The sequence below is a fragment of the Ahaetulla prasina genome, chromosome 10 (genome assembly GCF_028640845.1).
Source record: "Ahaetulla prasina isolate Xishuangbanna chromosome 10, ASM2864084v1, whole genome shotgun sequence".
Taxonomy (NCBI): Eukaryota; Metazoa; Chordata; class Lepidosauria; order Squamata; family Colubridae; genus Ahaetulla; species Ahaetulla prasina.
Genome location: NC_080548.1, coordinates 33,662,119 through 33,675,032, shown reverse-complemented (window position 1 = coordinate 33,675,032; position 12,914 = coordinate 33,662,119). Strand labels below are relative to the sequence as shown.

At 54.7% G+C, this 12,914-nt stretch overlaps 2 protein-coding genes across 5 annotated transcripts; one reads left to right on the top strand and one right to left on the bottom strand.

Annotated features, from left to right (window-relative positions):
* Positions 1 to 647: 647 nt before the first annotated feature.
* Positions 648 to 7,578, top strand: ERCC1 (ERCC excision repair 1, endonuclease non-catalytic subunit). Of its 4 annotated transcripts, none has more exons than XM_058196145.1 (9): positions 648 to 1,448; positions 3,839 to 4,165; positions 4,721 to 4,824; positions 5,436 to 5,535; positions 5,785 to 5,861; positions 6,103 to 6,202; positions 6,344 to 6,415; positions 6,764 to 6,832; positions 7,307 to 7,578. In XM_058196145.1, exons 1-9 carry the CDS (start codon positions 1,389 to 1,391, stop codon positions 7,358 to 7,360), a joined length of 963 nt encoding a protein of 320 aa, XP_058052128.1. In that variant the 5' UTR covers positions 648 to 1,388; the 3' UTR covers positions 7,361 to 7,578. The 4 variants fall into 4 exon arrangements, with proteins under 4 accessions (XP_058052128.1, XP_058052130.1, XP_058052129.1 ...); XM_058196144.1 differs by lacking the exon at positions 648 to 1,448 and adding an exon at positions 2,341 to 3,142; XM_058196147.1 differs by lacking the exons at positions 648 to 1,448; positions 7,307 to 7,578 and adding an exon at positions 2,335 to 3,142 and having other exon boundaries at positions 6,656 to 6,796.
* A 22-nt stretch (positions 7,579 to 7,600) lies between these two features.
* On the bottom strand, positions 7,601 to 9,919 carry POLR1G (RNA polymerase I subunit G). Its single transcript, XM_058196143.1, has 3 exons — positions 9,829 to 9,919; positions 9,570 to 9,708; positions 7,601 to 9,339 (listed from the first exon to the last, which is right to left on the bottom strand). The coding sequence occupies exons 1-3, from the start codon at positions 9,860 to 9,862 to the stop codon at positions 7,719 to 7,721; spliced, it is 1,794 nt and encodes a 597-aa protein (XP_058052126.1). The 5' UTR covers positions 9,863 to 9,919; the 3' UTR covers positions 7,601 to 7,718.
* Positions 9,920 to 12,914: the final 2,995 nt, after the last annotated feature.

Here is a 12,914-nt window from a genome sequence, read left to right as displayed (position 1 = left end):
CATATATGATAATAGGTAGCATCCTCACAATCACATCTCCAACATTTTGCTTTCACATTTGGATACATACATGACAGTTTTTTAGGATCTAAATGCCATCTATAAAACATTTTATAAAAAATTTCTCTTAAATTTTGTGCTTATGAATTTAACATTCCTCACCAAATTTTTTCCCATGTTTCTAACATTATAGGTTGTTGAAAATTTTGTGCCCATTTTACCATACAATCTTTAACCAACTCCATTTCTGAATCAATTTCAACCAATACATTATATAATCTCTTTATATGCTGTTGACCTTGATCTTTTATTTGTTTTACCAGATTATCATCACTTTGCCTTATACCAATTTTCTGATCTATTTTCCATCTAGATTGCAATTGTCCATACTGGAACCATGTATAATTTCTTCCTTCATCCTCAATTTCTCCCTAGATTTCAACTGTAATTCCCCTTTTTCCATAGTCAAAAGCTCTTTGTAAGTGATAACTTCCATTTTTTGTAATATATTTATATTCTCTATCATATGTCTGGGGATGGTCCATATTGGTATCTTTCCATCTAACTTATATTGATATTTTTTCCAAATCCTCAACAACGCACTTCTGACCATATTATTCTTAAATGTCTTATCAATTTTCTTGTCATATATTACATATGCGTGCCATCCATATAACAAACCATAACCTTCTATATTCAAAATCCTTTCCTCTGTTAAATTAATCCAATCAGAAATTAAAGTTAAAACAACTGCATCATAGTACAATTTCAAATTAGGCATTTTTAAACCCCCTCTTTCCCTAACGTCTTGCATTATTTTTAACTTTATCCTCGGTTTTTTACCCTTCCATACAAATTTATTAATCCCTTTTTGCCGCAAGAGCTGCCGCCCCTCCCAGTGGAAGAAATAGCGAGGCCCCCCGGCTAGAGCGGCAGTCTAAGAAGTTCCGGAGCCGCTTCCCTCCGACGGCACAGCCGCCTTTCTGTCCCGCCGGCGGAGGACGATAGAGCTCGGGTCGTCAGAGGGGCGCGGCGGAAACCAGGCGCTCCGGACCCGCCTCTCTAGCTGCCGGAAACCTAGCTGCCCAACCACGGGGGTCTGAGGTGGCGCGCATGCGCCAGACAGGCAAGGCCCTGATTGGTCGCACAGCTGGACGCGGGAGGACGTCGCGTCCGCGAAAGAAGCCTGTAGGCGGAAATCCCACCGGTGCAGCCGCGGTTGCCATCCGGCCGGAGCAGCGGCTTCGAGAGGGGCGGCAGATAAAATACACGGGAATCCGTCCGCCTCGCCGCTCCCGACCCTGTTCCTCGCAGGGCCCGCCGGGAGGAGGCGGCTGGGAGCGCCCGCTGGCCGTCCGCGCTGAGCCCGGCGCAGCCCCCGGCCCGCCATGGAGGCCCGGAAGGCCAGGAGGTTCGCCCTGCAGGCGGCGGCGGCGGAGGAGGAGGAGGTGAGCGCCTGTTTCCCTCCCTCCTTCCAATTGTAGGTAAGTCTTCTTTCTTCCAATATTGTGCAATCAATAATCTTGCAGCAGTTATTAAATTCAGAATCAGTTTTGTCTCTATAACAGTGCAATCTGAGATTATTCCTAATAAAAGAACTGTGGAACAAACTTGATCTTCTTTTTCAAAATGTTCTGCATAATCCACCATATTTTAATCCAAAAGGCTTTAACTTTTTTGCAAGTCCACCATATATGATAATAGGTAGCATCCTCACAATCACATCTCCAACATTTTGCTTTCACATTTGGATACATACATGACAGTTTTTTAGGATCTAAATGCCATCTATAAAACATTTTATAAAAATTTTCTCTTAAATTTTGTGCTTGCGTGAATTTAACATTCCTCACCCAAATTTTTCCCATGTTTCTAACATTATAGGTTGTTGAAAATTTTGTGCCCATTTTACCATACAATCTTTAACCAACTCCATTTCTGAATCAATTTCAACCAATACATTATATAATCTCTTTATATGCTGTTGACCTTGATCTTTTATTTGTTTTACCAGATTATCATCACTTTGCCTTATACCAATTTTCTGATCTATTTTCCATCTAGATTGCAATTGTCCATACTGGAACCATGTATAATTTCTTCCTTCATCCTCAATTTCTCCCTAGATTTCAACTGTAATTCCCTTTTTACCATAGTCAAAAGCTCTTTGTAAGTGATAACTTCCATTTTTTGTAATATATTTATATTCTCTATCATATGTCTGGGGATGGTCCATATTGGTATCTTTCCATCTAACTTATATTGATATTTTTTCCAAATCCTCAACAACGCACTTCTGACCATATTATTCTTAAATGTCTTATCAATTTTCTTGTCATATATTACATATGCGTGCCATCCATATAACAAACCATAACCTTCTATATTCAAAATCCTTTCCTCTGTTAAATTAATCCAATCAGAAATTAAAGTTAAAACAACTGCATCATAGTACAATTTCAAATTAGGCATTTTTAAACCCCCTCTTTCCCTAACGTCTTGCATTATTTTTAACTTTATCCTCGGTTTTTTACCCTTCCATACAAATTTATTAATCCCTTTTTGCCGCAAGAGCTGCCGCCCCTCCCAGTGGAAGAAATAGCGAGGCCCCCCGGCTAGAGCGGCAGTCTAAGAAGTTCCGGAGCCGCTTCCCTCCGACGGCACAGCCGCCTTTCTGTCCCGCCGGCGGAGGACGATAGAGCTCGGGTCGTCAGAGGGGCGCGGCGGAAACCAGGCGCTCCGGACCCGCCTCTCTAGCTGCCGGAAACCTAGCTGCCCCACCACGGGGGTCTGAGGTGGCGCGCATGCGCCAGACAGGCAAGGCCCTGATTGGTCGCACAGCTGGACGCGGGAGGACGTCGCGTCCGCGAAAGAAGCCTGTAGGCGGAAATCCCACCGGTGCAGCCGCGGTTGCCATCCGGCCGGAGCAGCGGCTTCGAGAGGGGCGGCAGATAAAATACACGGGAATCCGTCCGCCTCGCCGCTCCCGACCCTGTTCCTCGCAGGGCCCGCCGGGAGGAGGCGGCTGGGAGCGCCCGCTGGCCGTCCGCGCTGAGCCCGGCGCAGCCCCCGGCCCGCCATGGAGGCCCGGAAGGCCAGGAGGTTCGCCCTGCAGGCGGCGGAGGAGGAGGAGGAGGAGGAGGTGAGCGCCTGTTTCCCTCCCTCCCTCCTTCTCTTCCCCCTCTTTCCTTCCTTCCTTCCTTCTTTCTTTCTCTCCCTCCTTCCATTCCTCCCTCCTTCCCTCCCTCCTTAGCGGGCAGGCACAGCCCCGTCCAGCGCTGGAAAGAGTTGCCCACTTTCCTTGCTTACTGCCTTTAACTCGGGGATCCCACCGGGCTGCTTGAGGGCCTTCGGGACGCCCAGCTTCCCCTCCGCCACAGGCTGTTCAGGCTGCAGCTTTGGGCTCAAAGAGAGTATTTATAATTAAGTGTAAATGTATTTTCCTGCATAGTAATATGGGCGTTGAATGCCGTTTTTGCCGGAAATGGAGGAACCACAATTCTGTTCACAATTCAAAAGGAATTGGGCCGATTCCTTTTCTGGTAGGAAAAGCCACAGAGCACTTCTGTGATTCACTTCAGGAGATCAGTTAAGCCTTCGGCAACTTCTTTCTTGGGCCCATTCGAGGCTAATCCCCCGCTTGCCTCCCCTCTGCCAGCCCCTCTCCTCCTTTCCCTCTCGAGTGATCTGTGAATCTCTTTGCAGATTCCTTTCCCTTGACTGTGGGGGGGGGATTTGGGTCCTTAACTTCTACCTGGGGAGTCTGAGGGGCCTCCATCTCTCCTTTCAGCATCTGAGACGGATTCTTCCCCCCACCCCCATTTTCCCTCGTTCCCAGGTGAACTCTCTCTTCAAAGCCGCTTCGGCAGCCAAAGCCGCAACAGTCCCTGCGGCCTCAGTTGCGCCCAGGGGGGCATCCTACGCAGACTATGTTGTTGGGCAAGCTGTGGCCACCTCTTCCTCCTCCACTGCTGTTCAGCTGAAACCCACTTCAGCTGCTCCCACTGCATCGGCTAGGAGCATCTCGGAAGAAGCCCCTCCACAGAACCAGGACAAGAGTGCTGTGGCCCCCAAAAGCACAGCGGAAGACAAAGGCTCCCCCTTGAGCCCCACAGCCCCCAAAGCGGGGGCCAAGCACAATGCTATTATCGTCAGTCCCCGGCAGGTGAGACAAAGCAGGCAGGCCAGCAGGGAACATTCCTGGTCAGACCCCCATTTTGACAGCCTGGCTATTATTGGAAGGCCAGAAGGCAAATGTGGTCAGTGCTCAGGGACAGGTGTCCAGGAAGGTGGCAGGACTGGGCGTGGCTACTCTTCACATCCAGCACAGACCACTTAGATCAGGCATCAAAGCAAAGCTGGCTGAGGAACTCTGGGACGTGGAAGTCCACAAGTCTTAAAGTTGCCAAGGGTGGAGACCCCTGACTTAGATCATTCTGGGAACTGTTCAGATGTGTAGACTTAATCTCCCAGAATTTCCCAAAGCCTTTCTATCTAACTGGCACCAGCTCCCACCCCTCCCTGTTCCCTCAGCAGAAGGCATGGCTTTTCTCCACCCTGATAAATTACCTCCACGTTCTTCAGGAGTTTCCAGGTACTGCTGATGCTTTGGGGAGTTTCTCATCTTGCTTCATAGCAGCGGGCTGCCTGCCTTCTTCTGTGACCACAGGCACAGGTGGGAATTCCTCCACAGTGACAGAGGACTCTCTTCTGCCCTCAGAGGGGGAACCCCATTCTGAAGTTTGTCCGCAACGTGCCTTGGGAATTCGGCGAAGTTGTCCCAGATTATGTGTTGGGCCAGAGCACATGTGCCCTTTTCTTGAGGTAAGGAGAGGAAGCCCACATTCCCTTCCACCACAAGCTGTTCAAGTAGTGGCTTTGGGCTCAAGTCCCCTGCCAGGGAGAATATTTTTATAATTAACTGTAAATGTACTTGCATGTATAGTAATATCAGTTTTGAATGCAAGCTTTGCCAGGGGACCCATGTCTGTTCAGGGGATCCCTGTTCAGAGGACCCATGTCTGTTCACAGTTCAATAGGAATTAGGCTTATTTCTTTTCGGGGGTGGGGTGGGGAGATCAGAGTACCACACGGGAAACCATCTGACATTAGGTCTTCTGCAAATTCTTTTTCCGGTCCAAAATGCTGTTTCCCCCTTGGTATAAGCAGAATGCTCTCCATTCATTTCTTTGGAGCATGTTTCTAAACTTCCTACGATGAAGAGTTGGTGAAATGTACAGTCTGAAAGGCACCAGCCGATTTTAGCCACACGGAGCTAGAGATTTAGGATGCCTATTGCAGAATCCAGTGCAGATCAGAATCGGGCCCCTTTTTTCAATCATTATTGCAACATTTTGAGGTTTGGTAAAACCTAATCTTGATAGCGGTTGCCCCTTTGAAAAAGACAAACTCCATTCTGACCTTTATCTTTGTAGCCTCAGGTACCACAACCTGAATCCTAATTACATCCATGAGCGGCTGCGTAACTTGGGGAAGACGTACCAGCTGCAGGTGCTTCTGCTTCAGATTGATGTGGTGAGATGCAGCCCTCCCCCTTTCTGCCTCAGGCAGCTGATTCTATGGATTTCCTTGGCCCCACATTCCTTTCCCAGCCGAGTGTCCATTAACAAATAGGCCCACAACGCTTCTGTTCATTCTCTGTGGCTGCCGAGACCTTGGCAGCTGCCAGGAGGCCTGCAGGGGGAGATGCTGGAGCGCAGGGCCCTTTTCTGCCTTCCAAGGCTGGCTGGCTGCCTTAGCCGCAATTCCTATCTTGGCTTTCAGAAAGACCCCCACCAGGCAGTCAAGGAGCTGGCCAAGATCTGCATCCTTGCTGACTGCACCCTCATCTTGGCTTGGAGGTGAGACCCCAGTGCTGGGCAGGTGGCAGAAACCTGGCTAGGGAAGACCCCGTACAAGGGGGAGGCACCAGAAAGCAAGTTTCTGCTTAAAATTTTCCGTAAGGCAAATGCCCCTGCTCCCATGGGAAGCCTGTGCCTAGATTTTGTCCGAGGCAGACAGGAATAACCTCATGAATGCAGAGCAGAGAGGCAGCTCTCCTGAACTTCCTGCAATGGCTTTCTGATGCTGTCCCACCCTCAGTCCAGAAGAAGCCGGACGCTACTTGGAGACCTACAAGGCCTACGAGCAGAAGCCGGCTGACCTGCTGAAGGAGAAAGTGGAGCACGACTATCTCTCGCGGGTGCGACTGCTTTCCTTTGGCTGGGGAGAAAGGAGGGCAGAGGCACCCCCCCCCATCCCTCTGTCCCAGCCACGAGCTGCCAGTTGCCTTGCGCAGCAGCTAAACGTGGCCTGGTGCTGCAGCTGCTTTGTTCTCCCCCAGGTGAGCGACTGTCTGACCAGCGTGAAATCCGTGAACAAAACAGACACCCTGAGCCTGCTGTCCACGTTCAGAGTGAGTGAGCCAGTTCTCTCTGTTGGGGATGGGCAGGGAGGATTTGGTGCTTTGAGAGCAGCACTTCCCAGTAGTCTACAAGCCGAAAGGGGTCATCTGTGACACATGCGCGCACACACACACACCCAAGGTTGTTGAACTCCACCTCCCATCAGCCCTAACCAATGCAGCAAAAGTGGGAGGGATGCGACTACCTCTTGTCCTTTGCTCCTTCCAAGCCTCCTTCCCCTTGACTCCCAGGTGGGTGTTGGCATCTGTGCATTCGCTTCCTTCTGAGCTTATGGCAGGTCTGACGCCCGTGAATGCCCTGGGATGGTCCCACTGAGTCCCTCTGCTGTTACCTTGCAGTCACTAGCCAACATTGTCCATGCCTCCAAGGAGGACCTCTCCCTGTGCCCTGGCATTGGGCCTCAAAAGGTGAGTGGAGCCTGTCGCCCCAGCCCTCAAACCCATCGGCTGGCACAATGGAAGGGAAGCCTCCCCACCTCCCCTAGTCAGAGGCTTCCCCTTCCTAAGCTAAGGAGAGCTGAATTGGTACCTGTGCAAGGGGCATCCCTCGCTTGCTGCCCTTAACCTTACGGCAGCTGGTCTGTGGAGCCAGGGCTTTCTCCCAAGAAGGGAGACCAGCTGGCACAGGGGGGAGAAGCGGCCATTTCAGTTTGGGAAGCCAAACACAGTGGTAGCCCAGCCGCAATATTGCTGGATGTCTTGCACTCTGAGTCCCAACACAGCTGGGGGAGGCCTGGCAGAGGAAGATTGCTACGTCTGAAAAGGCTTTCAGTGGGAAACACCTAGAATTTCATAAAAGGGGAAAAGAGGCTTTTAAAGTTTGGACTTCCCAAAGCACCTGGACCCCTCCCACACAGACTTGCACCTCTTCTTCCTTTCCAGGCCAAGAGGCTCTTTGACATCCTTCATGAACCCTTTCTGAAGGTGCCCAAGTGAGGAGGGGACTGAAAAGCAGGTGGTGATGGGCCCAGGACGATTCACAACCTTCTCTGAAACCACCAGGATCCAATGGCCTTCCTCCCTCAAAACTCCCAGAAGAGCGATAAGAGAGCAATAAAACTCCCTCTCAGAGAAGAAACAAAGCCTTATTTTGCTATGTGAACATTGCTCAAGAAAACAGGCAATAAAGCACCGTCCGGCAGGAAAAAAACAAATACGGCAGCCACTCATTTTTAAGGGGAAAAATGGCATGCAAAGCTCTCGAATTTATTTGGAGGGGCAGACAGAGCGGGAATAAAAACATGGCAACTGATCAGCAACACTTGGCAGGAAGAGAGCCATCCCTCCCTGGCTGTTAAGTTCCTGCCTCAAAGAGTCCAGCCTGGTCCTCCCCCTCCCTCCTCCTGCCCTCCTTCTTCTTCTTTTTGGGTCTGGGGCTTGGAACCGCCCCATTAGTTTGCAATGGCTCTTCCTGCCCTGCCTCTTGCCAGAGAGGGGCAGCCCAGTCCAGCTGTGTTTCTGTCCCCTGTTCCTGTAGGGGCTCCTTGTCCAGTTTTCCCTTCTTGTTCTTTTTGCAGGCCAGGAGTTCTCCAGCTGGGCCCTTTCTAGCAGATTCCAGACCCTCTTCCAAGAGGTTCCCCAAAGAGCTGATGTCCCCTGGCTCCTCCTTGATGGCAGCGACGCCCCACAGCTCCTCCGCCGCCCTCTCTCGGCTCCTCCTCCTCCTCTTCTTCTTCTTGCAGCTGGGGTGTTCCCCAATGGAGTCCTCTGGGGTGACCCCCAGACTCTCTTCTGGGAGACTCCCCAGAGAGGGGACGTCCCCCAGCTCCTCTTTAAGAGCCACAATGCTCCACAATTCCCCTGCCCCCTTCCCTGGGCTCTGCTTTATGTAGCCAGCGAGTTCCCAACCAAGACCCTCTTCTGGGAGGCTCCCCAGACAGGGGACGTCCCCCGGCTCTTCCTTGATGGCAGCAGCACCCCAGAGCCCCTCTGCCAGCCTCTCTCGGCGCTTCTTCTTCTTCTTCTTCTTCCAGCTGGGGACCCCAGCAGGGTCCTCTCCAATGGCCCTCAAATTCTCTTCCAGGAGGCTCTCCAGACAAGGGACATCCACCGGCTCCTCCTTGATGGCAGCAGCGCCCCAGAGCCCCTCTGCCGCGGTCTCTTGCGTCGTCTTCTTCTTGGCTTTGCATCCGGCCGGCTCTCCTGCGCAGTCGCCCCCACCTCCCTTTGGCTCCCTCCCTCCCTGCAACCAGGGTTCCGCTTCAGGTTGCCAGTACCTGGAACTGGGATCTGGTAACTCCTTTGTCTCCAGGCGGGTCTTCCGCTTCTTCTCTCTCTTCCTGGCTCTCCTGTCCAGCTCTTTCACCTCTCTCAACAAGGAACCTTCCTCTAAGTGGCCACTTGGCCGGGCATCCTTCCACAGCAGCTGCCCACCAAGCACTGGGAGCACTGCTGGCTCAGTTGCCGCTGCCACCTCCTCCTTCAGGAGCCGTGGCTCACTCCCACCTCCCACCCACCCTCCCAGCAGACCCCCTGCGGGCTCCGGGGAACTCCCCTGAAGCTGCTCGGGACCTTCCGGCTGCCAGAGTGCCTGCTTCAAAGGCAGCAGCAGTCGTTTCTTGCCCCTCTTCCGGGCAGCCTTCCCTGCCACTTCCGAGGAAGGGAGAGGGCCCTTGACCCGGGCTCCAAAGGGGAAGAAGCGCTGCTTGAGTCCTTCGGGGATCCGGGGCGGCGGCCTCTCTGCGACGGGGAAGAGGGCCGGGGTGGCGCCGGGGTCCGCGTGTCTCTCCTGAATCCTCAGGGAGGCCCCGAAAGGCCGGGCACAGGTGAGCCGCTCCGGCCGGGCAGCAGCAATCAGCAGGCGGGCAGCGCTCTCCTCCTGGCTGGCTTGGAGACTGTAGACTTTCTGGCTACCATCTGGCTGCGATGCCCTCAAAAGGGGGGAGCCCGGCAGCGCCAGGCGGTGGCCGGAGAGGCTGCGGGGGACAAGACGCAGCGGTCAGCTCGCACGCCCTCCCGCCCCACGCCGCTCCGGGCAAGGGGAACGCCTGAGGACTTTCCCTGGCGCTCAGCTTCGCCCAGCCCGGAGACTGCCAGGCCCCGCGTCGCCCGCCCGCCCGCCCGCCCACTTTGCGTCCCCAGGCAGCGCCGGGTCGGGGCCGGTTGAGCGCCTGGGGCCCCTCGCCCAGCCTCCCTCCCCGCGCACCTCTCCGGCCGGAAGTCGGCGGGAGCGCTGATGAGCAGGAGGCGTTTGCCGGCCGCCGCCAGGCTCTCCGGGCAGAAGGCGGCCCCGGGGGCCCAGTGCCGCGCGCAGAAGTCCTCCGGGCACTGGAAGCGGGCGGGCCCTGCGGGAAGCAACGGCGTCGTCACGGGGGTGCTCAGCGCGGCCAGGACCCCCCGCCCGCCGATCCCGCGCTGCCCCCGGCAGACTCCGGGCCCCCCGACACGCGGCCCCCGAGCCCCACCCGCCGCCGCCGCCTCCTCGCCGGCCGCCCCCATCTCTGCCGGGCCACGTGCCGCGCCGGCGCCTCGCCTTCCGGGAGGCTCCACGCCGCCTCCGCGGTGCGCCTGCGCGAGCGTGACGTCGTAGGCGTGGCCCCGCCCACGAGGAACCTGGTCCTGCTCGTTCCTTAAAGGGACCGGAGGCCTTCGGGGAGCTTCTCGCGGAGCAGCCGCAGGCCGGGAGGGATGGGCTCACGAGTCGGGCTGCAGGTCCCATCAACCCAGGCCCCCCGGCCCCCGCCCAGTGGCGCGGCTGATGGGACTGGTGGTCCTGGCCTGGCATGCACCGCATGTTGGCTGCATTCATACCGCGACTCGAAGCCAATTCCGCCCAATCAATTGTGGGGGGGTTGGAGGGGCTCCACGCGGTGTGTGAAGTCAGCAGTCCTGGCTTACTGGGCCAACCGGACTTTCCCCCTGCAAGAGAGCCGGGATTTCTGTGTCCGGCTCAGTGGATTGCGGAGGGTACCTGGTCGTGGCCCCCAGACTCACAGGCGTCAGGCTCGGCAGTGCCTGATGGGCCCGACGATCCCATCAGAAGCGAAGCCTGCTTGGCCTTGGCTGGCCCTGTGCAGCGCGTCGTTTTGCCGCTGGGTGTCGCTGTTGCACCGGTGTTTGGTGCCCCGGGAGCCCGGCGGAGGATGCGCAGCGGCCCGAGGTGGAAGTTTCTTGCGCGATCTCCGTGCGTGAATCCAAGGCTGCCTTGCTGGCGGCCGGGCACGGGATTAAGCGAAGCGGTCAGCAGCGCCCCACAGCCACGGCTAGAGAGGAGGAAACCCTGCCTGGTGAGGGTAGCTCTGGGCGCTGCTCCCACTAGTGCTGGTCAGTTCCCCCGGCCAAGGAGCAGCCACGGTGCGCAGGCGACCACAAGCCAGAGTGGGGAGGTTGGAGAGCGGCAGAAGGGGCTGCTTTGCCCTACAGCTAATCTGGCACCCACACTGGAAGAGACAGTCCCAGCCCGAGTGGCCGGTGCCTCCTGGCTGGAATGGAGCATGGAGAAAGGAGCCTGCTGTGTGGCAGTGCTGGCAAAGAGGAGGGCTTTAGTGGGCTCTGGGGAGACTGAGGCCAAAAACTAGTAGGAAGCCACTTCTGGGCCACGTGCGGATTCCACTGGTCAAGAGATCTCAGCCCTTCTCTGCCCTGCCTCTATCAGAAAGCAGAGCCTGCGGAAGGCAACCTCAGGAAAGGTGGTGCAGCTCCTTAGCCAAAGTGGGTCTGGAAGAGCCAAGCCAGGGTCATGGCCTGGGGTGCAGTTGGCGGAGGCCCCTGCGTCTCCTCCCTGTCCTCTGGGGCCAACACCCGGACATCCTCCCACATCTGACGTCAGCTGTGGGTTCCTCCGCAGCGTTTCCCTGCAGCCCTTTCCCACTTGGCCAGGAAGGGTTTATTCCTGTCCTCAAGGCCCTCTGCTTATGCACAGGAAGCCTCTCGCGGCTCCTTCCCAAGAAGGAGCTGGCTTAGGACCTGGGTACTTACGGGACCGCCTGCTGCTACCACATGCCTCCCACCGACCCGTACGCTCCCATAGAGAGGGACTTCTCAGGGTGCCGTCCGCCAAACAATGCCGGCTGGCGGCCCCAGGAAGGGCCTTCTCTGTGGGGCACCCACACTCTGGAATGAGCTTCCCGGGTTTACGTCAAATACCTGACCTCCGGACATTTGTGAACTAAAACACATCTTTTTATTCAGAAGGCTGGCTTAAATTAGTTTTAAGGGGAAATTTTATTAATTTTAAATGGGGTTTTTAGTATGGAAAATTTTAATTTCAGGCTAATTTAATAAGTTTTTAAAAGGTATTTTAATTTGTATATTGTGTTGTTTTTACTTTTGCCTGTACACCGCCCTGAGTCCTTCGGGAGAAGGGCGGTATAAAAATTAAATAAAATAAATAAAATAAAATAAATAAGGACTCCCCGGTGGACGGCTGAAAATAGTCTCTGTCCCTCCGTCAGCCCTTTGGGGCTGCAGGCAGGGTGAGACCCTCTGGGATCCCCGTGAGTACTGCACCTTCACTTCCAACCTCTCAGGAGCGGGGGAGGGGGCTGGTCCAGCTTCCTGTTTTCTTCCCTGGCCAAAGCTCCTAAGAGAATCCGACTTGACTCCCAGCCTGCACTGCTTGCTTGACCCCAGCAGTGTCAAAGGCAGCTGGCCTCTCCAAGTCCAGACTTAATTTGGCCCCTGTGCCAAACCATTTTTCAAACTCCTTTTCTTCCAAATGTTTGCCTACTCTCCCATTTCTGCTAAGTGGACAGCAGGTGAGGGCAGCCTGTTAGAAAGGAAGCAACAAGGTGTTGCCCAGGTCTTCCCAGCATGCAAGAGCTCTGGGTCCTCCTCAGTGTATCCACCTGCCCACTGCCTGCAGGCTCTGGTGACTGAAGAGACAAACAGAAAAAAGTCTTTGGGGCAGGTCAGCTGCAGGCACAACTTGCTCGCTGTAGATGAGATTTACTTGCATGCTGCCTTCAGACCCTGGGAGTCCCTGAGTTGGCTGCATTTTCCAATCTTTGTCTTAGGGCCTGGCATGTCTTTGCAAGGCCTCCTCATTTAGCATTTCCAGGCAGGGGGCATTCTCGGTCTGGAGCCAGAGGCTGTAAGGAAAATGTCGAGGGGGGGGGCTCTATGGTTGGATGTGGCCATGAGAAGAGCAGCTTATTATAAGTGGCTAAAGGCTATTAGCTTCCCCCCAACCCCTCCCACTTCCCACTGGAGATCTGAGGGGCTTCCTAGAAATGCATCCTGTAAGGACGATGTTGCAGGGGGGAGTGTTAATTTGAGCCAGGGCTCCATGCCAGAAGATCAGAAAGCCAAAGGGCAGAGTGAGAACATGCCCATCAGCCCAGCCCCACCTCACCTTCAGGCTCCAGAAGTGCTGGAAGGGAGCCCGGCTGCTTCCCACCCACCCCTCCTCTGGCAGGGCTGGTCATATTTCACCACTCAGGCAGGCTGGGCTGTTTTGAAGGAAATGTGCTCCAAAGAAGTGGAGGCTTTTTCCTGAGCGTCCCTGATTGTAAACATCCCCCTGACCCTTCACCCACTCCTCGCCTTCTGG